This window comes from Ursus arctos, unplaced genomic scaffold (assembly GCF_023065955.2).
Source record: "Ursus arctos isolate Adak ecotype North America unplaced genomic scaffold, UrsArc2.0 scaffold_29, whole genome shotgun sequence".
Taxonomy (NCBI): Eukaryota; Metazoa; Chordata; class Mammalia; order Carnivora; family Ursidae; genus Ursus; species Ursus arctos.
The window spans coordinates 25148897-25175049 of NW_026622974.1; the positions used below are offsets into that span (position 1 = coordinate 25148897).

The window sequence follows — 26153 nt, forward strand, 5'->3', positions numbered from 1 at the left end:
TCTCTATCTCTGTAGAATAAATAAATAAAATCTTTAAAAAAAAAAAAAAGTGTTCACCAGTGAACAAAAGGCAGTGCCTTTTGTTATGTAAATTATTTATAGTAAAATGCCCGGAATAGATGCCTTCCATTTTTCCTGCTGAGTATGTTTAGATCTGGTTTTCTTTGGCTTTAAAGAATATTTTGAGAATATTAGGCTGAGCAAAAGTCAGACATAAAGAGTAAATATATGATTCTATTTATATGCAGTTCTGGAACAGATTAAACTAAGGTAAAAAACTGTCAGAACAGTGGTTGCCTTGTTGACTTGGGCTGGGACTTTGACTAGAAAGACATGAGAGCACTCTGAGTAGATGGAAATATTGTGTATTATGTATCCATTTGTCAAAATCATACAGCTAAAGTTTATATATTTCAAAGCATGTGAATTTTACCTCAAAAAAACTAGAAATAATAATAGAGTGTGGGGTGTGGGCAGTGAGTATAGGTATAGATAAAACAAGAAAAGCGAAATGTTAATTGTTGAAGCTGAGTGATGGGATTTATTATACAATTCTATTTAATTTGTTTGAAGTTTTCCATAAGAAAAGGTTTTTTAAAAAGTATTATTTTTAGGGGCGCCTGGGTGGCTCAGCTGTTAAGTGTCTGCCTTTGGCTCAGGTCATGATCCCAGGGTCCTGGGATCGAGCCCTGCACCAGGCTCCTTGCTCTGCGGGAAGCCTGCTTCTCCCTCTCACACTCCCCTTGCTTGTGTTCCCCTCTTGCTCTCTCTGTCAAATAAATAAATAAAATCTTTAAAAAAAAAAGTATTAGGTATTAAATAGAAAGTTATGTACCTTGTTTTAAATAGCTGCTAATTGTATTCACCAATATATGTTAAGTACAGCAGTAGCAATGGAATATATTTTTTTTTCAATAGTATCATCAGTCATTAGTAGGCAGTTGGAGCTTTTGACATTTCTCCTATATGCTATTCCCAGCAAATTAGTAAATTCAGACATTAAGCATAAATAGCTCACTTTGAAATAACATTAAAATGTATAGAAGAATATAATAGAAATTAGTTTATTTACAAACCATAATTTTATAAGTCAATAATTTATTGTCAGTGAACCATAATTTTCATTGTACCAGGTTTTATTTCTGACCAAAGAACTCTTTCGTAAGGAGGTTATATCTTTAGGAGTGCAAGAGGATAGGAATGGTGAGGGGAATAGGAGGGGCTAGAGTCTATAAAGTGGAATTGAGTATAGTTTTTTTAAATTACAGTCTGACGTAAAGAACTATTTTTCAGTGCTCAGAGTCATCTACAGATGTGCACCGCTATCAAAAATACTTCCTTCTGCAGTTCTCTCCCACCTCTACCTATTGAATGTAGTGAATTAGATGGAGATCTCAATTCATTACCTATAATCTTTGAAGATAGGTATTTAGATTCAGTTATTGAAGGTAAGTATAATCTAAAATATGTAAGTTGTATGTGTCACTTGCAGTTTATTCTTCCTAATATATATAAAACCATTCCCTAATGTGGGGCCATTTTTCCCCTCCAGTTTTATTTATCTTTGAGGATATTAGAAGGTTGTAGTCAGTAAATGTAGTCTTAATCATTTGAGTTCTCACACCTTGTTTTAAACCTGAATCTTTTTTTCTTTGGATAAAAGACTTAGATGCACCCTGGATGGGAATTCAGAATCTTCAGAGATCAGAGTCCAGTAGAATGGATAAATATGAGACTGAAGAAAGCTCTGTAGCGGGACTTTCTAGCCCAGAGTTGAAAGTCAGACCTGCTGGTGCCTCCAGTTTTTGGTATACAGAATGTGAAAAGCAGCTAACAAAATCTCTAAAAGGAAAGAATGAAGAATCAAATAAATCCAAGGTTAAGGTTACTAAGCTCATGAAAACAATGAAACCTGAAAACACAAAAAAAATAATAAAACAGAACTCTAAGGATTCTGTGGTTTTGGTAGGCTACAAATGTTTGAAAAGTACAGCATCAAATGATCTCTTTAAATGCTTTGAAGGCAATCCTTCACATAGTCAGAAGGAAGGTCTGGATCCCACAATATGTGGATATAATTTTGACCTAAAGACCTACGTCAGACAGACAAGCCAAAAGGAAGCTAGCTTTTTGCCAACTAATACAGAGAGAACTGAACAGAAGTCTCCAGATATTGAAAATATGCAACCAGACCTGTTTGATCCTTTGAACTCTGGCAGCCTAAATCTTTGTGCAAATTTGTCCATTTCAGGTAAACTTGATATCTCCCAGGATGATAGTGAAATTACACAAGTGGAACACAGTGTGGCCAGAAGTTCATCAGACGATTGCCCTGATCATCAAACAACTCCATCTTCAGGAGCTAGAACAATTGAAGTAAAGCCCTGTAATAAGGATCCTTTCAGTGGAGAGAAAATAACTGTTAAAATAGGACCTTGGACAGAGCTTCGACCAGATGAACTGTTTGTGGATAATTTACAACTCCCCAACTTTGAGTCCTTAGAATCTAATGGTAAATCTAAATCTATAGAAATAGCACTTGAAAAGGAAGCTTTGCAGGAAGCAAAGTGCCGTTCCATTGGAGAATCATTAGCTAAGTTAAGAAGTAATCAACCTGCTTCTGCAAAAGAATATCATGCTGTAGTAAGTGGAGATACAATTAAGTTACCAGATACTAATGCCACGTATGCCTCTTCTAGATTTTCAGATTCAGGTGTTGAAAGTGAACCAAGTTCTTTTGCAACACATCCAAACCCTGATGTAGTATTTGAAACTGTGCAAGGACAAGGTCCTTACAATAATGAAAAATTACTTCCTCAGCTTTTGATGAAACCTGATTATAATGTAAAATATTCTTTAGGAAGTCATTGTACCGAGAGTACAAGTGCTTTAAGTGAAATACAGTCATCTTTGACATCCATAAACTCTCTACCTTCTGATGATGAACTGTCACCTGATGAAAATTCTAAGAAATCTGTTGTGCCTGATTGCCACCTAAGTGATAGCAAAACTGTGTTAAATCTAGGAACAATTGATTTGCCAAAATGCGACAGTAGTAGAAAGTCAAGTATTATTTTGCAACAGCAGAGTGTCATATTTTCGGGGCATTTGGACAATGAAACTATAGCAATACATTCCTTAAATTCAAGCACTAAAGACCCTTTGCAATTTGTTTTTTCAGATGAAGATACTTCCTGTGATGTGAAAAGTAATTGCAGCTCCAAACCTAACTTGGACACTATGTGTAAAGACTCCCAGAGTCCTGATAAATCTAGTAACTCTGCAGGGACAGCAATTACATTAAATTCAACACTGCTTTGTTTAGGTGCCCCTTGTGTTGTTTCAGGTTCTGTTTCTACTAACACAGAAGTTAGAGAAGATGAAACTGTGAAAAGAAAAAATGGTGATACCTTAAATCTCAAAGAAATTAATTCAGAAGCCCAAACAGTTAAAAATGAAACTCACCTGGGTACAAATGATCCTTTTTCAGCCAGTCCTGATATGGTAAAACAAGGGCTTGTGGAAAATTATTTTGGCTCTCACAGCAGTACGGAGATTTCTGACACATGTGCTATTAGCTACAGCAACTCAGTTAGCCCTCAGAAGAAAACTTCTGAAAGAGAAATTAGTAATCTTCGTCAGGAACAGGGTAAAGAGGATGAGGAGGAAGAGCAGGATCAACACATGGTTCAAAATGGGTATTATGAAGAAGCGGATTATTCAGCTTTGGATGAAAAAGTAAATGCCCACTGTACAAACAGAAATGCACTAGAAGAAGAAAGACTTATACAGTCTGAAACAATAAATAGTGAATATCTGAAGGATGGTATAAATATGCCTGCTGTCTGTACTTCTGGTTGTTTGTCCTTCCCATCTGCACCACGGGAGTCTCCTTGTAGTGTTAAGTATTCTTCTAAAAGTAAATTTGATGCCATTACAAAACAGCCATGCAGCACTTCTTACAACTTCACTTCATCAGTTTCCTGGTATGAAAATTCACCAAAACCTCAAATACAAGCGTAAGTAATGGAGCACAATAGCATGTGCTACTAAATATATGTATAGAAAAAAAAAATATATATATATATATGTCTCTGATAACATATATTTCATGTTCTCTGGTTTCTGTAATACAAAAGGTGCTTCTTTGATTACCTATCTAAAAATGGAGAAATGAATTCAATGTACCCTTTGACAGACAGACCTATAGTTCTCCATCTGATCGTCTTGTTCTATAAGCTAGATATTTTTACATTTCCCATTAGTGGTTATGTGTTAGATGTTTGGAATAGCTGGGGTTAAAACTCTTTTTTTCATCAGTACCTCATTTCTCCACCATTAACTCACAGACAGATTAGTTCTACAAGTGCATCTAGCAATATTAGATAATGAATAATAAGTTAGTAGAAACTTCCTAAACCTACCAGACCCAGGTTATCTCAGCTAAATCGGTGGTTTCCAGACTTGAGATTTCATGGACCAGTTAAATATTCAGAAAAATTTTGAGGATGGTAGAGGTTTACTAGCATGGCACTAGTTCTCAGAATATTCTACTACCTTATTTTGGTTGGAATTATAATCCCTGGATTGAAAAATCCGGGCATGTCTACAATAGATTTTCCAAGTTCCTAGAATTATTCTGATTTCTATATATAACTAAGATCTCATAGTGCCTAAAGCTAGTGAAACCAGGTGATAATGGCCTTTTAAAGAACTGTAGTATACTGAAAGACTGAGGGTTTTACCACTTTCTGGCTACCTCAAACTTTTCTGAGTCATTGATATAAACAATTTATGTCTTCATCTAGAGTATACTACTCAGTTTAATAGGATTCATCGGCTTCCATGAGTTTTGCTTTTATCAGTTCAAATGATACAGTGTTATGATAGTTAATAATTTTTTTATGTTTGCAACCCCCAAGTTGATTAGGTTTGTTATTCGTTCAAAATGAGTGTATGCCACCAATTATATTTAGTCACATCCCCCTCTTGGGTTCTGTTCCTTTTTATTGGCATTTCTAGAGGAAAAATAGAAATAACTTCATCTACTAAGAACTGTAACTACCATTCTCAATGTTACACTTTGTAGAACAGCTCCTTACTCTCCATTTATGTAAGATTAAAAGAAGCAAAGAGACTAAGATTTGATTACAGAATGAGCATCAGATTGTCATCCTTCCAGTACTTTTCCCAGCTTTTATATATAATATAAAACTTTGTAGGAAGTGTAACTTCACGTCTAATATTTTTTTTGTTGATTTTAAGTTTAAAAGAATATTTTAAGTGATTTCAGATTCGAAGTATTCATTGTCTTTGATTAGAATATGTACTAACAATAATAGCAAAGAAAATTACTCTCTGATTTCTAAATCATTTAGGTGATCTCACATATTTTCATTATTTTAAAACCAAATAATTTAAAACCAAAGGTTTCCTCTTCTGCAGTTCCCTAAATTTAGCATGTTGTGTTTTTGGTTCTAAAAACTGAATATAAAACTTAGTAAAGAGTATCTCTTATAATATTTTGCTTTAGCTTCCTCCAGGCAAAAGAAGAATTAAAGCAACTTAAACTCCCTGGGTTCATGTACAGTGACATTCCTCTGCTGGCATCCTCAGTCCCTTACTTCAGCATGGAAGAAGAGGACGGCTCTGAAGATGGAGTACATCTCATTGTCTGTGTGCATGGTTTAGATGGTATGTCCTATCTGTTGATAAAACCCATGGCAACTCAATATATTTTCTTTTCCTAATAGATTTCATTCCATTTTATTTAATCTTTGAATTGAAAATATTTTAAATTGCTTAAATTAATTGAAACTTAAATACATTCTAAAACAAAAATATGCTTAACTTTGCTACGTATAATATTAGATTTCCTTTTAAGTAAATTTTCCATGGAACTAACATCCCTCCATGTACCAGCATTTTATTTCTTTTAACTTTGGGTTTTTCTATCTTCTGTTGGTTTTCTCAGCCTGGTGCCCTTTTAGTCTGATGCTTTAAACCTTATGAGCTAGAAAAAGCAGTACTAAGAATTGAAGATTCACTAATTTATTAGGCTCTAATTTAAATTCTAAATACCTGGCTTTAGTGCTATAGTTTTATGACAGCTATTTTGGTTATTCAACAGACTGTTTTCTCTAGATTAGGAACTATATTAGAAAATGCCAAATATCTATAGACGAGCATATTATTACCGTATTATAATATCATTCTGTAAGAACAAATTGAAGAAAGAGTTTATGGATATAAAAATACTAAACACAGGTCTAAGCTAGTAAATTGTCATGAAATTGAAGATTTTTCTTTATTTTTTTTAAAGATTTTATTTATTTATTTGAGAGAGAGAGATAACAAGATAGTATGAGCAGCGAGGAGAGGGAGAAAAGCAGGTTCCCTGTAAGCAGGGAGCCCGATGTGGGGCTCGATCACAGGACCCAGGGATCATGACCTGAGCCGAAGGCAGATTCTTAACTGACTGGGCCACTTCAGGCACCCCTGAAGATTTTTCTTTAATAAAAGAACTTGACTCTCAAGAAATAAAATATCTCAGGGCACCTGGGTGGCTCAGTTGGTTAGGCATCTCCTTTCAGTTAAGGTCATGATCCCAGGACCCTGGGATTGGCCCGCATCAGGCTCCCTGCTCAGCAGGGAGCCTGCTTCTCCCTCTCGCAATCTCTTTCTTGCTATCTCTCTCTCGCTCTCTCAAATAAGTAAAATCTTAAAAAAATAAATAAAATATCTCCAATACTAACCTCTTCCCCTGTAAGTAATAAAATTTTCAAAGGATTATCACCCAAGAAAGACTTCTTAGCCCAGTAGAATCTCTGGCACATTCTTCTTTGAAATTTTTAAGAAACATATTACCCCCATGTTATATAAATTGTTCCAGAGTAATAGGAAAAGTTATGGAATGCAACTCATTTTATTCTTTGAAGTTAAATTAACCTTGTTACCAAATCTGGAAAAGATATCACACCCACACCCCAAAGAATAGTGGGCCAATCTGACATAAATACACTTAATAAAACTCTAGCAATATTGCAGAAATAAGTAAACAGATAAGTAAATTAAAAATTTTTAATTGTCCCCAAAAACCTCTAGCAAACCAAATCAATGTATTAAGTCACTATAACAACCAGGATTTAATTCCCAGAATGCAAAGGGAAGTATATCTAAGGAAATTTATTAATAAAATATACCTACTTCAACAAATCAAGTAAGAAACTATTGATAAAATTCAATGTCCATTCCCAGTTTTGACAATTAAGCACCAAACTTTGTTTTAAATAGCATTTATTAATGTGATTTTAATCAATGTGATTATTAATGTAATTTATTAATGTGATTAAGCATATATGTTCTCAGTCAGTGGAAAACGTATACTTTGTAGTGAAACACTAATGGCATTCCTTGTAAAATCAGGAATGAAACAATTATCTCTATCAGTGCATGAAATACTTAAAAAATATAGATATTGGAAGGGTAAAGTAGAAATTCAACAATTGATAAAATGTTTACATTCCTAATTAAACAAAGGAATTAACTAAAGAGCCACTAAACTAATTTTTAAAGATAATTATTTTTTAATTTATGAATTATATCTAATAAGTATTCAATATTTATTGACATCTTTTAAGTTAGTAATGAAACTCCTTTAAATTATTTAAATGGAAATTTATTTCTATTCAACTATTACAAGACCACCAAAAAAAAGTGAACAGGTTAAATCTCAGTCTAAAATGCATTCAAGGGGTGCCTAAGGGGGCACAGTTGGTTAAGTGTCTGACTCCTGATTTTGGCTCAGGTCCGTGATCTCAGGTTCATGAGGTGGAGCTCTGCGTCAGGCTCCACACTCTGAGTCTGCTTGGGACTCTCTCTCTCTCCCTCTCCCTCTGTCCTTGCCCCTCTCTCCCGCATTCTCTCTCTCTCAAATAAATAAATAAATCTTTAAAAAAAAATGTATTCAAGGTTTGTTAAATAATCAACTAAATAGTAGTGATGGAAGGAGTACTTCCATCAGTCATTCACAGCGACTGCAGTCAGCTGTCTCCGAAGCTAACAATTAATAAATACACCATCAGGTGGGAAAGCAAAAGCATCGATGTGACCAAAATTCGTAATAAACAAATTGTTGAAAGGTACTGTATGGCTAATTAAAATCAGCCTTGACTTGGAAATTGAGGACTCTATTTCAGGTTGCATTGTCTGCTCAAAACTGGCAGAGATCAGGGGCGCCTGGGTAGCGCAGTCGTTAAGCGTCTGCCTTCGGCTCAGGGCGTGATCCCAGCGTTCTGGGATCGAGTCCCACATCGGGTTCCTCCGCTGGGAGCCTGCTTCTTCCTCTCCCACTCCTCTGCTGTGTTCCCTCTCTCGCTGGCTGTCTCTCTGTCACATAAATAAATAAAATCTTTAAAAAAAAACAACTGGCAGAGATCATATACTTCTCTGGAAATATATGATGATGTACTTTGTACATTTTACCTTCTCTCATCCTTTAGACATAATTTTTCATTTTCTTCATTTTCTAGGTAACAGTGCAGATCTCCGGTTAGTAAAAACTTACATTGAACTTGGACTGCCTGGGGGAAGAATTGATTTTCTTATGTCTGAGCGAAATCAGGTACAATATTATGGCAGTGTTTTCAATGGAAGCAAATATTTTTGTGCTAGTTTCTACCTAAATATTTGTTTACTACAAAATGCTTGTACTAGTAGAAATAATTTTTCTGATTTGTGTGAAATTTCACATTAATGCATATCCCAAGGAAATTGAAATGATTTATAATTTGACTTACGAACTCTTCACATGTACAAAATTCCTAGAATTCCACATTTCTATGCAAAAATTTCATTAATTAAACCATTATAAATAACCTTATGTTAAATATGGGTATTGGGCAAAACAACTAAATGAAGCAAGTATTATTAAGAACATTGAATTTTTTCTTTTCCTGGAAATTCACTTTTTGTTCATTTTAATGTAATGAATATTATTCACCTGCTTCTCTAAAAATCATGGATCTTAACCATATTTTCAATACCTAAATTAAAAATAATGTTTATATTCAGTTTTTCCTGTGATTATTCATATTTAGTATATAATATGTCTGTTTTCCTTTGTTCAGAATGATACTTTTGCAGATTTTGATAGTATGACTGATCGCCTTCTGGATGAGATCATACAATATATTCAGATATATAGTCTAACAGTCTCAAAAATAAGGTAACTTTTATAATATTCTGTAATATTATATAACATACTTTTATGTCTCTATGAATTAGAGAAAAATTAAACAGAATTTGTGGTAGTTTTGTTGCCCTATTACGAAATATAGGAGACCACAATTCAGTTTACCTAATTTAAAGAGAAAAGAAAAAATTTTAAAATTTTAGGGAAAGACCACCTTATTATATGATTCCATTTGTATGAATTTTCCAAAATTGGCAAATCTCTAGAGACAGAAGTAGATTAATGATTGCTTAGGGCTGGGGGAGATGGCAGATGGGAAGGCAGCTAAAGGATTTGGGGTTTTTTGAAATGATGAAAATGTTCTAAAATCTCTTGTGGTGGTTGCACAACTCTGTGAATATACTAAAAACCATTAAATTATACCTTTTAAATGGATGAACGTTATGGTATGTGAATTATATCTCAATAAAGCTGTTACCCAAAAAAAATATTTTAGGGCAATGGATATATACAGACAAATGGAACAGCAAAAATACTTTCAAGGTTTCCTCACTCTACTTTGTGAGTCAGTTTTCCAGAAGCAAGATGATCAAAGCAATATAAGTCTCATAATTTAAGCAGATACTATAAATAGACATGGGAGAGAGGAAAAATATTTGTTTCCTCCAGTACAGTAGGACTTAAAGAAAAAGTCAAAACTAATCATTCTGCCTCAAAAAGTAGAATAATGATTACCTTCATATCCCAACTAGGTTAGAGGAAGAAACTGGCTCTGTATAACCATAAGCTTTTGAAAGAGTTTGTTTCCAGTTTGAAGTATGGAGAGTAAGAGCTAAAGAGAGATAAACAGGTTTTTATTTGAAGTCATTTAAAAAAAAATTTCTGTTAAAATGGGGGGATGCAAGTATATTAGGAGGGAGGAGGGACATATTTTCTGATTCTAATTATTCTCTTCATTTATAGATTTTAAAATATTTCTTATTTACTAAATTTTCTACAGTGATCTTTTATTCCTTTTATTCATTTATTATTTTATGATGAGAAAATATTTCAGTTTTTTCATTTATCCACAAACATATTGCCTCTTTTAGATTATATTATCAGTTATAATCAACCATTATTCAAAAGCCTGTTCTGGTTAATTGAGGACTATTAGTTACGGTCAAAACTCTTACCCCACAGCTTCAGGAACTTCAATTTGGGAGGGAAATTTATCCTGAGCTTCTCACTAGCTATATCGGTAAACCAGTTTAAGACAGCTTTCAAACTCTCTTCTTTCATTGTTAACTATCCCCAGGGACTAATATACCATCTATTGCATAATGATGGTAAGTAAAAAGGCTCTTTTGATTTAAACTATTCCTTAATAAAGGTGAGGTGCTTTATAAATCTTAGAGAGTAGACCAGAAAATAAATGAAACAGTTATATAATTTTTCCTAAGTCATCCTTTATAGGTACAATTTCATTATTTTGTTTTAGATGATGACTTAACAAGTAATAATTGGCATGTGTGACTAAGGAGGCAAATTTATCATCTAGTCAATGTATAGTTACTTTTTAAATGTATTTATTTCTAAGCAGTTATAACTATGAATAAAAACTTTCTGATAAGTAATATCTTATTTCTATAGAATAAGCATTGAAATATATAGTAGGAATTTTCTACTACATTCTCACGTTTTTTCCTTCAAACTGTAAGTTACATCATTTCAAAGTATCAAGCCATAGTTTTAAAACATATTAGAAATTTCCAAGTACTTAGTATTTCACATCTGTGTATAGAAGTATCAGGTTTAGTATTTCTTTTTAAAATTAATACTATGGGAGAAATGTCTTTTTTTTTTTCTTAAAGCTTTATTGGACATTCGTTGGGCAATTTAATAATCCGTTCAGTGCTTACAAGGCCAAGGTTTAGATATTACCTCAACAAACTTCATACCTTTTTGTCTCTTTCTGGACCTCACCTTGGTACACTCTACAATAGCAGTGCTCTTGTTAATACAGGTAACAAGTTTTATTGTTCAGTGTAAAAAATATGTCATGGGGAGATAACTTAAATACAGATATAAAGTTTTCTGGTATTTATTTAGAGCTGGCTTGTCACATACGTGGAATTTCATGAAACAAAAGATGTAGAAATGTTTCTATTTTGTCATGCACATGAAATAAGCTGATAAATGTCATTTCAGAAAATGAATATTATCATAGTGAGATGATATATATCAGAAGTGACAAGAGCATTTTTAACTAATTTTCATTAAACTTTCTTAATATTTTCAGTAAATGTTTATCTTATAAACAGGCTATTCTGTTGTTCCATCAGTTGAGCAGATAAAAATAAATGCCTATATTTAATATATTATAAAGTTACAAAATATTATATGTAGAATGTTAACTCTGATTTTGGTTTGATAACAGTAAAGGGATGTTATAAGAAAATAAACTCTAAAATTTTTTAAAAAATAAAATGAAAGTTAAGACCCCATTTTGATTAGAATGAATAGTCTCATTAAAAAAAATCTGATACTTGATTTGCCTTTTGTTTGGTGTGGTTTTTCTCTTGGATTTTTTAAGTAGTTTTTATAGTTTAGTCCATTGATTCCCATTGTGAGAATAAATTAGATTTCATTCTGTCTCTTTTCATTGAGCCTTGAAACTCTTATTTCCGTTTTCTCTTTCACTTTCATTGACAAAGAAACCATACTATTTTCCTTGTATCCCATTGTATCAAAAAAACAGCTAGTTCTAGATTTTTATGTTTTTAAAGAGAGGACATGAAAAAGATGGAATCCATAAGTAACATAAAATAGAACCCAATATAAATAGGATACAATACTTTGAATTTCTTTCTTCATCAGACTTTTCCCAAATAGGCTTACAGTTACAGATTTAATCAATTAAAGAGTTTTTTTCTCTTTTCTTCCCCTGTTCCCCTCTGTAATATTAGAAGCAACAATAGTGGAAATTAATATTGCACAATCTTGAAAACCTGTCCCAGAGAGTGATTGAGGTGTCTCTTAATTAAGGGGAAGATGCATTTAAAGACGGGTAACTGATTAATACAAAGAAATACAATTAAATATTAAACTTCAGGGGCACCTGGGTGGCTCAGTTGGTTAAGCATCTGAGTCTTGATTTCAGTTCAGGTCATGATATCAGGGTTGTGAGATAGAGCCTACTTAAGATTCTCCCTATCCTCTGCACCTCCCCTCTAGATAGATAGATAGATAGATAGATAGATAGATAGATAACTTCATTATATTCAGCTTTTACTAGAAAACATTAACCAATCGCTCCTCCTAAGAGTTAGTCCTTATACAGTTAGTCTGCCATAATTATATTTATCTCTAGACTAAACACTCAGTACTTAAGCATTTGGATCTACTACTGTGTTTGAAGTTTTTTCCATCTCTGCTTCTTTACAATTTGAACAAATGTATCTAAAGGTACAGTATTCCCAAATTTGTCCTTAAACCATTATCTATTTCATTAGTGAAAGTGATAGAAATAGCAAGCCCTTTATCAACCACCATTAACCCATAGTTAACTTATATGTGTATGTTTATATTTGTTTTCAGAAAAAGGAAATATTTTACAAATATATTTTTTATTAAGAAAATGCTAGTTTAGTAGATGGCATTTTTGAAGTGAAATGTGTATTAAAGTTAATAATCTTGGCATATGTTACCATGTATTTCCAGTATTATTCACATATCATTTATAACTCTGTAGGTCTGTGGTTTATGCAGAAATGGAAAAAATCAGGTTCTCTTCTACAATTGACCTGTCGAGATCACTCAGACCCTCGCCAAACTTTCTTATACAAGCTTAGTAATAAAGCAGGTAAGTATATAGTTAACGGTTTTGAAAACATTCACTTGGAAACCTTTTTAAAAAATCTACCTTTAGCAAAAAATTATCAACATGTCTTTCTGGTGATTAAAAATGTATCAGTCAGTTGTAATTTTTTAATAATGAAATAGTAGACTCAAAATTAACATGGTTGTTTGATTTTTTTTTTACACGATCATATTTGTGTTGTGTGAACACAGGTACTTTGAAATTATCCTAGGGGCTCCTGGGTGGCTCAGTCGGTTAAGCGTCTGCCTTCAGCTTAGATCATGATCCCAGGGTCCTGGGATTGAGCCCCACATCAGTCTCCCTGCTAAGTGGGGAGCCTGCTTCTCCCTCTCTCTCTCTCTTTCTCTCTCTCTCTCTCTGTCAAATAAATAAATAAAATCTTTTAAAAAAATTATCCTAAATTTTTTAACATTTTTATAATTTAGTACGAATTGTAAGTCAGTTTTTGAACTGGGTTGCTGCGTGTCCTAGCCCTTCTGTCCTCTGCCCCAGTCCTCAACCCCACATATTCTTCTGCCTTCCTATTCAAGAACTATAAAACCTTTCTGGAAAATGTTAAAAACTAAACTACTTGAGGAGGAGGGGGCCAAGAAAGAGGGGGAGAGAGAGAGAATCTTAAATAGGCTCCACACCCAGCACAGAGCCCAGTATGGGGCTTGGTCTCACCACCGTGAGGTCATGACCTCGGCTAAAACCAAGAGTCAGACCTTGGAGCTACCACCGCTACCTTCACTTCTATAAATGACTTTGTTTCCTAGGTTATCTATGAAAGTCAAGGCCATCAAGTGAGAACTTTCCTACTTCCTTTTTACCTACAAACATTAGCATACCTGTACTTTCATTCTAGTTCAGTAAAAGATGTACCTGTGGCCCAAGAATAATTTCCCTTTCTGTTTGTATCCTATTCCTCCTCTCCGTCTTTAAACTCTCCCTTAAACTCTCCCTTTTCAGTGGCTAATCCCTTAACATAAAGTTACTCCGTTTTCTCCCATCTTAAGTCATAATAATAATAAATAAATACCTCCTTTGATCACTGATTCTGTGTTTTTCTATTTCTCTTTTTTTTATATACAAATTGAGCCTCTTGGGGAAAAAAAGCAGTTACTTTCACTACTTCCTCACCTTTTATTTCACTCTTCAATCCATTGTAATCTGTTTTCTGTCCTCACCATTCTGTTGAAGCTTGTCATAGCCAGTTATCTCTTTTCTTTCTTTTATTTGAATATGCTGGCATTATGACTTTTGAAAATACCCTTCTTCTTGAAATACTTTCCTACCTCCCATTCTATATCAGCCTTTCCTGGTTTTCTTCCATGTTGGCTGTCTGCTTCCTACATGGATTCCTTTTCTCTCCTTGCCCCTTAAATAGAGGTATTCTTGGGTTCCAGCTTCTGTCATCTGCTCTTCTCACTCTGTACATTCTTCTTTGACAGCATCGTTTCATATCCATCTTCACCATTGGTAGCTCAAATATATATATCTCTAGTTCAGTCCTCTAGGCTGTATTCTAGACTGATATGTCCAGCTTCCTACGAAGTACATTTACTTAGATGGTTCATGGTTACCTCAGATGCAGTGTTTTGAGATACCTCATCTTTCCCCTCAGTTTCATTTTTCTTGATTCCACATCTACCACCAACTGCCCAGCCAAAAACTTAGAAGTTGTTTTTTAGACTCTTCTTCTCAATCTCCCCACACATCCACTTAGTTACTAAGCCCTGAAACATTCAGCCTTCTTTTATAGCAAATGGAGTCTTCTCTTTCTTTTCTTTGCCACTGCCTTAGGTCAACCATAGATTATTGCTATGGCCTCCAAAACTGGTTACTGTCCCCCATCTCATTTTCTCATCAGATAAAATTATCTTCTAAAAATTAAATCAAACCGTATTGCTCCTGTTTGAAAATCTATTCATGGTACATTGTGGCTTTTAGGATGAGGTTTAAATTCCATGGCTTAGGGCATCAAATCCTTTATAATCTGGTTCCTGATTCTTTTACTAATTTCATATCCTACTCTGCCCATGCACACATCCTTTGTCTTAGTCATGCCACACGTTTTATGCTTGTATTCACCCATGCTTTTTCTACCACCATTCCTCCCCATGTGTTTACTCATCTTTTTAGAACCAATTCTCTCCATCTTCTAAAATTAAACATTACCTGCTATTAAAAGCTTTCTTGAGGCCCTCTCTGATTTAATGTTCCTCTATTCTCAGAGAACCCAGTAGATTGCCCAATATTTATGTTTATATCTTAGATCTTACACCTCCAGACTGACCTCATTAATGAATTCCAATCTTCATTTGCGTGTTAGACATCTCTACTTATATATGAAACATATGTCTAAACCTGAACATAGTTGTCTTCTTTTACTAACTCTTCTTTCATCATTTTTTAATGCTTCTAAATTACTTAGTTTGAAATACCTCTTCTTTGCATTCTACTTCCCAAGGTTGTTAATATTATAACTGAACTCTTATGGCATTATATATGAACCTCATTTACCATACCTGTTATAGTTTATCTCATATAGTCATTTTTATGTACCTTAACCTCCATTCCAGTAATAGTATCCATTTGTGACAACCCTTTCCCACTCCCCACATAAACACTCAGTATTTACTATAGTTCTTCCTCTCAGTAGATATTCAGTATAAACCCACTGCATCAATGAATGATCTTTTCAATACTATTTTCAGTGTCCAAAAGCAGGTCAATATTATATGGTAAGCTAAAAATCAAACCCATATATTTGGTGACTGATAGTTGCAAATTGGAAGTAACTTTTTAAGCCCTGCCCATTTAAATCTATTTTTTATCTACATTCTTATCATGCATGTCCTCCATTCTGCTCTTGAAACATTTGATGTGAACACTGGATAGATTTACTAATTGAATAATGCCCACTTCACTGAGTGCTATTTAAGCCTTTTTAGGATTCCGCCTTAAATGCTGTTATTAATGTGAGAAAGAGATGTTGGAATGGTTATTTCGTGTATTTTCTGTTATTAGAATCAGTGAAATTTGTTCTCTTACAGGTCAATCTTTATGTTTCGTTTCTAAGAGTACAAAGCAACAACAAGTTATATACAGTACGCAGAAATATTTGCTTGATTCATTAAAGTACAAGATATGCCTACAAATCAAATCAAGTGTATAGTTCTCACGTGGGAAAAACTTACTGGCATTGACTAGAACTATTGTGTTTTAGGTACATGAAGTTTGTACCACTGCTGTTGACAAGTTAGGAAATAAAGGAAAGGCAAAACTGATTATAAATGTTCCCTGAGGTCTGCATATTTATACTGTATTTTATGAAGTAAAATTAGCAATAAGAATAGTAACAACATAAGAAAATAAAAATACTAAACAAGGCATAACTAAAATTTTACTATAAAAATTTGTAATCCATGGCCTTCCCCATCTGAACAGGTATTTGGACTGCTGTTTCTAATTATTAGTAGATGTGAGTAGATCTTTTGCACTTGAGTTATTTCTTAAGGATTAGTTCAAACTTTTGCTTACAAGTTATTCATTATTTGCCTTATAATGCATGGCAAGACTTGTACCTTCTCTCCAGTTGTACCAGCCTAACATCTGTTTAAGAGCCAAACCTTAAGTCATAAGTAGATGTCAGTCTTAGCTGAAAAACTGAGTAGGATACTTAATCTAAATAGACTTCAGTTTCTTCATTGGTAAAATGGGAATAATAGTATCTTCCTCACAAGACTATTAAAGGATTAAATGAGATAATACATGTGAAATGATTACCATTTTGAATAACACAAAACTCAGTAAATGTTAGATGGTAAAAATAGCTCTAAGTGAAGAGATGCCTGAGCTAAAATGAGATTAGTATTATAGATTATAAAAATTTGTTGGGGCGCCTGGGTGGCACAGCGGTTAGGCGCCTGCCTTCAGCTCAGGGCGTGATCCCGGCGTTACGGGATGGAGCCCCACATCAGGCTCCTCCGCTATGAGCCTGCTTCTTCCTCTCCCGCTCCCCCTGCTTGTGTTCCTTCTCTCGCTGGCTGTCTCTATCTCTGTCAAATAAATAAATAAAATCTTTAAAAAAAAAAAATTTGCCTTCACATTACAATCACAAATCTGTTGTAGGAAATTTTCATAACAGAACTATTAAAAATTAGCTCATCTAAATGTCAGTATTACTGGCTATAAAAAATTATTCAAGTGACTTATTCAAATTGTATTTATGTTTTAAGATTTCTACTTGTACCCAAATATGAGTCTATTAATATACATCTGAATTGAATTAACATGAAAGAATACTGTTTTCTAATAATCATGAGCAATGCATTGGATAATACTAAAGTATAAGAATAAATAACAATAGCCAACACACATATGGCACTTACTATATTCCAGATCCTGTCTAAGCACATTATATACATATTAGTTTATTTAATCTTATTAAGAATTTTATTGCCCCATATTGCAGATCAGGACACTGAAACATAGAGAAGGTAACTTGTCTCAAGTCATAAAGCTAGTAAGCAATCATGAGTGTTCCAGTCATGTCATGTTTAGCCATGAATGCACATTTTCAGGTACTTTAGAAGCTGTTTCTAATTGCCATTTTAAATATCAACAAATATTTATGAATTGATTTTTAAATTACCACAGAGGTGGAGAAATTCTCTATTGAGCTATGTTATGCCCTGGTTTTTTTGTTTTGTTTTGTTTTTGAGGGATTTTTGATCATCTAGAAAATTGTGAGAAATGAGTGGTCAATTCCTATACCTGTATAGGTATTCATGTGTGTGTGTGTGTGTGTGTGTGTGTGTGTGTGTGTACAAATATATAATTATATAATATATAATAATTTATAATCTTAATGTATGTATTTACTTCATTTACTAAGTAAATATATTTGGAGTCACATCAGAAAGATAAGTAAAACAGGAAAACAAAAGCAGTGTTTACTTAACTGGTAGGCTAGTCTCAGGTGTTGTGGGTTTTTTTTTTTTTAAGATTTTATTTATCTATTTGAGAGAGAGATCACAAGTGGGGATGGGGTTGCAGGGAGAGGGAGAAGCAGACTCCCTGCTGAGCAGGAAGCCGGGTGAAGGGCTCCATCCCAGGACCCCGAGATCGTGACCTGAGCCGAAGGCAGATGTGTAACTGACTGAGCCACCCAGGTGCCCCTAAGCCCTAGTGATAGTTTCTCTTTTATATTTTACCCTATGTATTTTTAAAAATACTTCTATAATTGACTTAGTTTGTATTTTACTGATAAAGCTATGAAGTCTCAGACGTCCTTGTGCAATTATTGCTTCTGTTTCTCCTGAACAGCCAATTTCCTGTTCTTTTGGGAAAGCGTAAAATAACCTGTCTGAAGCAAATTCCAGCCTTCTACTATGTTCCTTTTTTTATTCAGGCAAAGCCCCCACCCCGTGGGTCTTCCTTTTGAAACAGTCTTCTTCTCTGCAATGTATCACTAGTTAGTAGCTTTCCTTAATTAAAAGCTATTTATTCTTTTAAAATAATAAATTATTTTAAAAGCATAAAATAATATATATGATTTCTGAAACAATTGAGAAATGTTATATTTTTGTAAAAGTCATATTTATTGTGTATTGCCTTTTTTTTTGATGAACACAAAAGATCTACTAAAGTGCTAAGAAAATGTTACTTTTAAGAGGAAATTATCTATTTTGATTAAGGTGTTACAATTATAAACATTCATTAAATTTTTATAGCAACTTTTGACTAAAAAAACCTTATTGCATTCTACAAATTTTACAGTATAGTTATGGCATACTAGTGTCTCAGCATTGAATATCAAAAGAAAGAAAAATATGAAGGAACTAGAACAATGTAGTAGGTAAAATGTATATTATATATAGATTTGGTGACACTAATGGTGAAGTAGTCAAGATCACATAAAGAGAAGGACCATGGACATTCTTGCATTCTGTAATGAGGGCTCAAAAATAGCCAAATGAGTATCTATTCATTGTTGGAATTGCAGAAACAAAATATCCTTATTTTAAGATTTTCTCCAAAACATCTGCTTAGCATCTCTTTACTAGCTGTTGAGTTCTGACTAAGAAAATATAATAATTTAAGAAATCTCCTGCTGTGCTACTATGGCACAAGATAATCTTTTCTTCCAGCAGATTACAGAGGTGTATAATAATAGGTATCAATTGATTTGTAAGTTACATTTGGTATTTTGTTTTTGAAAGTGTAGGAAAGAATCAGCATCAGCTAACATTTTGGGAAGCAAATTCTTTCAAATGTATTTAAAATAAATGAGTAAAAATGAGAATAGTCTAATATTTCTTAGTATGTTTCAATTTTAGAAGCATAGGGTTTTCTTTACCTCCGCACTATTGACATTCTGGGCTGGATAATTCCTTGTCATCGGGGGTTGTCTTGTGCATCGTAAGATGTTTAGTAGCATCCCTAGCCTCTACCCAGTAAATGCCAGTAGCACACACCCCCTTCATGCTTTCATCCCCCCATACCCCCTGGTTGTGACAACAAAAATGTCTTCAGATGCTGCTCGATATCCTTTAAGGTGCAAAGCCACCAGTTTAGAACTACTGCTTGAGCCAATTCCAGAGAATAAACAGAAAATGAGTCAACAGGAATTACTTTAGAAGTCATTAAAATTTTTAGAAAAAAAATGGGTTGCCAGAAGTATCAGGAAGACTAAAATAATGAAGATGAAAGTTACCATACCATTACAATGTTCAGACATAAATCATGTTGTTATACAGTCCAGAAAAATATTGAAGATTTACTTTAATCTTTTTCTTGGTACCTGAAAAGTAACTAATATATTCAGAAATTTTTTAGCTAAACTGTCTCATTCTATAAATGGGGAACTGTTGTTTTCCCAAGTTAGAGGTAACTTTTCAATCTAGAATTAGGCATTTCAAGGGCTGAGTGAAGTGCTAACCGAAGGCCAGTTAACTAGGTCATCTTTGAGCAGGTAGAATCAGTGTAGGTGCGGAGAAGATGAACCTAGAATATAAGCGTCCCCATAAAGACTTCAGACACTTTCATTTGCTAGACTTCAATATAGATGAAGTACTTCTGTAATTCCCACCAGCATTGCAACCCTGGGGCCTACCAAGTTTCACTTTGAGTTTCTGCCCTCTCTAGCCAATGCTGTTAGACAGGAATTAAAACCAAAAGATTCAAAAAGAGTCATAGTCTATTTAACTGACTTGGTTCTTGGCTAATACAAAAAGTAAACCTCCCATGCAGAAGCACAGTATTAGAATTAATACCTTGTTGTTGAAAAACTCTTATTAAAATTAGACTACTAAATTTAAAATGTATTTTTAAAGTATAGTACTGTCTTAGAAATCACATTTAGAAATGACAATATAGTATATTTATATCAGTGTCAAGATCTTTGATTTTATTTTTTTCATCATCATGAAATCTGAGAATTAAAGGTTTTCTTAGAAATCCCCTCATCTAATCTTTATTGATTTTGCCTATTTCCATTTGGCTGAGCTGTCTGCACCTGCAGAGACACAGACACTTCCCTCAAGGAACTCAGTCCGAAGCAGTGATCTCAACCTGAGTGTCATTTCCTTGTAGAAGCATATCAGAATCTCTGCAAGGAGCTATTATTTTGAAAAATATATTTCATATAATTTTTTAATGTAGTGCCTATTGTTCTTAGAATATATATTATAGAAATAAAGCAGTGCCAAGAAATGGGGTGGTCATTGCAAAGGAGTATAAAGTCCAAGAACAGGTTCATTGATTTTTTTTTAAATAAGAGATATTACAGTGTTTTGCATATTAATAAGAATGATTCATACAAATGAAAAAATTGATGATGCAAGAGAGGGATAGGACAGCTACTAGAGTCATGTCCTTAATGGGCAGGAGGGAATGGCACCTAGCATTCTAGTGAATCCGTAGAAGAGCAAGGGCAGAACATGAAGCTATCGTATGATAGGTTGGTTTGGTTAAGGTAGGAGTATGTGGATGTTCGTTTCTGATTCTTCTATATTCTCAGTGAAATAGGAAACAAGGTCATCAGGTCACAGTGAAGAGGGGATAGAAGATGCTGGTGGTTTGAGGAAAAATAGTCATTTAGGAAAGTACAAAAATGAATGTTGCCTAGCAAGGCTGCCACAGGGTGTGCACTGCACAGCTCCAAGGAGTGTTATTCATGTGGACTGTAATATGAATGGTGCCCCTTGAGTTGTGCAGTATGATGATAGTTCTTTATGGAGAACACAAATATACATCTTTCATCTGTGCTGTTACATAAGCTGCTTTCATGCAGCTTGGGATAAAATTTCAGTAAACAGCATCATACTTAGATTCAAAAAGCACAGTACCGGGGCACTTGGGTGGCTCAGTCAGTTGACCTCGGGGTTGTGGGATGGAGCCTGGTGTTGGGCTCTCCACTCAGCGGGAAGTCTGCTTCTTCCCTCCCTCTCTGTCTGCCCCTCCCCTAGCTCCTGCTCTATCTCTCAAATAAAATCTTTAAAAAAAAAAAAAAAAAAAGCACAGTACCTAGAACAACTTGGGTAGAAGTAAAGATGATGTACTGTAGGACAGTGGCTTTCACATTTTTAACTTGTTTACCCCTTAAAAGAATTTTGAAAAAATATGTACCCCTTGTATAATTTTAGGGTGACATCTAAAAATATTTCCTATAATTTTAAAGAGCAGCAGAGGATATATTTTCTGGCATATCAGGTAGTATGTATTTGCTGTAATTATATTTTCATAAAAATATAAAAAACAACTTACTCAGTTGGAGTTACAGATTTAGGTCATTCACCTGATAGAAAATGTGTGCCATAAAATCTAATTAGCAAAGCTAATTCTTATTGTCAACAGTCAAAGCAAACTTTTTGTCAGAAAATGTTAGATTTCATTTATATTTTGCTTCATTCCCCCAGAGACTTTTACACCTCCAGCCATACACCATAATAAAATCTGAAATAGATTGGACAAATACCTTTCTCTAATAAAATGGGAGAACAAGTCATTTTTAGGAAAGCACTCATACAGAAATTGGGATCTAGAATTCAATTCCCTTAAAGCTATACATGCCCGTCCTCACCATCTAGAGTTTTTTTTTTTTTTTTAATTGAAGTATAATTAACATATAGTGTTGTATTAGTTTCAAGTATGGAAAGTCTACAATTACCCTTGAGGGTAAATGTGTACCAGTAGCACCTCTGCTCTAGGACACATAGATGATTCCCAGAGTAGCACTAATATTACATTAGTGTCAAATGTTGCCAAAAGTAGAATTAATTTATCACACGAAATGTGAGAATGAAGGGGGAAAAAATCAATTTTTCTTGATATTTTTCTAAAATATTTTAAATGTTTGCATAATTGTGTATTATAGACATTTGATTATTCCACTTGTATCCCTAGAATTTTATATATCCAAATTGCCACAAGGTGTTATCTTGTCATTGAGAAAAAGGGAGGATAACCTTATATTTGACATAGAGGGTATAAACAGTCTCACCTGCCTGTGTGTGGATCTAGGATGTCTCATTATTGGGATCGTAAGTTCCAAGAGAGAAAGGGTTGTCTACAAAGGCTTCCTGTATTCTGTATTCCTGTATCCACAGTAGTCCCCACAATTGGCCTATTTCTAAGAATCTGAATTTCAGTAGGCAAAAAGTATCAAATTTTACTCTGGAATGTTCCAGAACAAAATTATATGCCCTAAAGTAAACACCTCAATTCTAATGTATTGTCATTATTGGTTTGTATCTTATTTAATAACCACATGAATTTTTTATTGTTTATTATTTACTTACTACTAGAGCTACATAGTAAAATTAGAACATTATGGGTAGTAAAGTGGTCAAGAACCTGGTTTCAGTACTTAAAAGTGAGTTAATTCAAAGTATCACAAGCCCTAAATTCCCTTAATTTACTAAAAAAAATGGACCTGATTAAAGTCTATGGATGGATCACAAAACCCATTATTATATTGAAAAATCTTAAGTATGTATCCTGTTAACATCATACTTAAGTAAGGGAAAAATAATAATACTAGTCAAGAGTCAAATGAAAATATAAAGTAAAAAGCTTCAAATGGTTTCATATAGAGTGTTTTGTTTGTATGAAAAAATATTATTTTACTTTGGAAAGTAAGAAAGTCATAAGATACTTCCTGTAGCATCTAATCTCACCCATACCCCTACACCACCACATCACAATCCTTGCCTCACTCAGTGCAAGCATACATTTCTCATACCAGCACATACCAGTACATTGTATGTACAATGAAGGTAGGGTTTTTTTTTTGTAGATAATACATAGAAATTTGGAGAAAGAATTCATCAAATGTAAAAAGTCATTAATGTAAAAAGTCGTTAATTTATGGTCCCTGGGTGGCTCAGTCAGTTGAGCATGGGACTCTTGGTTTCTGCCCAGGTGGTCAGATCAATCCGCTCCACCGCCCCCACCCTCAGGGAGTCTGCTTCTCCCTCTGCGCGCCCCCCCCCCCCCCGCCGTGTGTGCACAGGCTCTGTCTCTCTCTCTCTCCCTCTCAAGTAAAGATTTAATGTATGTATGTATGTATGTATTTGAGAGGGAGAGAGAGCATGAGTGGGGGGAGGGACAGAAGGAGAGGGAGCAGCAGACTCCCTGCTGAGCAGGGGGCGGGAGGCACAACTCCACCCCAGGACCCTGAGATCATGACCTGAGCCAAAGTCAGACATTTATCAGATTGAGCCCGCCAGGTGCCCCTATAAATAAATAAATAAATAAATTTTTTAAAAGTCCATAAACTTAATACTACTGAGGAAATAAAATTTTCTGGTCACTTAATATCATAATTAAGTTATTTTAAATCTGGTTGCATTATAATTCAGTATTTTTTCTTCATAGGGCTTCATTATTTCAAAAATGTTGTGCTAGTGGGATCTCTACAGGATCGTTATGTTCCTTATCACTCTGCCCGCATTGAAATGTGTAAAACAGCTTTAAAGGACAAACAGTCAGGTAACTAAATTAGAAGTATTTCATCTCCATTTGTTTCTCTGACAATGCGCGCCATTGTGGTTTGTGTTTGTATTTTACCAATTACAAATGACGTTAAAACTTTTTCATATGTTAATTGATCATGTTTATTATTCTTTGAAATGCCTGCTTATGACTTTGAATCATTATTTTCTATGGAGTTACTTATCTATTTCTCAATAAAATCTCTCTATATTCAAAAAAAATATTTCAAAGAGTTGTAACTACACATGAGCTTTTTCCCAAATTTTTCTTGTAGTCACTTTCTTCCTTTTCTCTTTTTTCTTTTCCACCCACTGATATTAACAGCTATCCTTCCTCTCTTTTTCTTCCTTTCTTTTATCCTGCCATGAGATTTTTTTTTTTAAAGATTTTATTTATTTATTTGACAGAGATAGAGACAGCCAGCGAGAGAGGGAACACAAGCAGGGGGAGTGGGAGAGGAAGAAGCAGGCTCCCAGCGGAGGAGCCTGATGTGGGGCTCGATCCCGGAACGCCGGGATCACATCCTGAGCCGAAGGCAAACACTTAACCGCTGAGATATTTTTGCCAATAAAACAGTCACTCTTATGCAAGAGTTCTTTTTTCTGATTATAAATGCTCTCCATTTTGTTTCCTCAAAAGTAATCTGTAATTTGATTTCTTCTGGATTATTGGGATTGGTGATTATGGTAATGATCATGTTCCATGTTCTGCTGTACCTTGCTTTTAGTCAAAGATGGCAGCAAAGACTTACCTCACTTTAATAAAGTAATAAAGATTTTATATATTTTTTCTTTTGCCATTTTTGAATAACAAAAGAAATTTAAATCATAGCTATTTAGAACCAGAAAGAGAGTTGGGTCCTGTTTGCTTATTTTATAATTGAGGCCCAGAGATGCTAAGTGTCTGATCCAAAGTCACTGGTGATTAATTAATTACAGGCTTAGGGCAAGAACTTGGGTGTCCTGCCTCCCCATATTTGCTCAGTTCCTTTTTTGGAATGAGGCTGATTTTTAAATGAACTCTTAATCCTTTGCTTTTTTGCACATTTTAACAGTGGACAGCCTCTTTAGGCAGGGAATCTCTCTTATACACATTTGTATTGGCATTGCCTAGCATGATGCCTGGCACATAGTAGGTACTCTATTCATTTAACAAGTATCTTTTTTCTTTCTTTTTTTTTTTTTTTTTTTTTTTTTTTTTTTTTTTTTTTAGCATTTTGTGACATTAGAATAACCTCCTTTTCCCCCTTAACTTCTGTTCTAGCAAGGGACTTAGGGAAAAATTCAGAAGAGATTTAACTTTCCGATGGGTCACAGAAACTAGAGAAATGTGCTTTGTTTTAACAGAGATTCTGTGCCAGTGGGGGACAGGGAGAATTTAATAAAGACAGGTTTGGACTTCTTCCTATGTAAAGATGTTTTTCAGATAGCATGGAACCAGAAATCCAGCTTGACTCACAGTGAAAACTAAGAGAAGGAGGTGGGGGTATAAAGTTTTCTATGGATCTATCTGATGTTAATCTCTCTCCTAAATACCTCTCTCTCCTTTCTCGGAATGTACTTCTATATACTTTTCCCTTCTCATGATTCCTCAGGGATAAACCCTGCCTCTCCTCAGAAATTTGATACTTTACTCCCTAAAATTCCATGGATATGTGTTGGCACTCCTCTATAGTATTATTAGTAGTGCATAAGCATTGAAAACTGTTTCGCCCTGTAAGGCAGTTTGTGCCTTTATGCGTATCTGACCTTCATCTTTTATACTGTGAATGACCTCAATTAATTCATTGTAAGAATTAGCCAAAAAAGATGGAGAGAGAAGCACAATTTTGGAATTAAAAGCAGAACCAAGCATTAAATAAACCCTTAGACCAAAGAAAAGGGCCCTGTCTGATCTTTGAGTCAAATTCACATTGTTCTTCTGACTGCAAGAAGTTGCTGTTTTTTCTCAGAATAATATGGAAATATGTGGAATAATGTTGAATGCCACAGAAACATTTTTAAAGTACTTGCTATGGGTTCAAGTTTTAAAAGTTATAAAAGGCTTTTTTTTTTTTTTTAGTAGACACACAATGTTACATTAGTTTCAGGTGTACAAGGTGGTGATTCAGTTTTT

General features: G+C 34.2%; 1 protein-coding gene across 13 annotated transcripts in view; it reads left to right on the top strand.

Moving 5' to 3' along the window:
- The window catches only part of FAM135A (family with sequence similarity 135 member A), a 124248-nt gene that overhangs the window by 96205 nt on the left and 1890 nt on the right, over window positions 1–26153 (top strand). For 6 of the 13 annotated variants that reach the window (XM_026507124.4, XM_026507123.4, XM_048219749.2 and 3 more), the window contains 8 exons: window positions 1294–1448; window positions 1664–4019; window positions 5534–5694; window positions 8532–8623; window positions 9129–9226; window positions 11047–11198; window positions 12927–13037; window positions 23922–24035. In XM_026507124.4, coding sequence (XP_026362909.2) covers window positions 1294–1448; window positions 1664–4019; window positions 5534–5694; window positions 8532–8623; window positions 9129–9226; window positions 11047–11198; window positions 12927–13037; window positions 23922–24035 — 3239 coding nt within the window. The remainder of the gene's footprint in view (window positions 1–1293; window positions 1449–1663; window positions 4020–5533; window positions 5695–8531; window positions 8624–9128; window positions 9227–11046; window positions 11199–12926; window positions 13038–23921; window positions 24036–26153) is intronic. The other 7 variants (XM_048219753.2, XM_048219752.2, XM_026507130.4 and 4 more) reach the window with 3 other exon arrangements.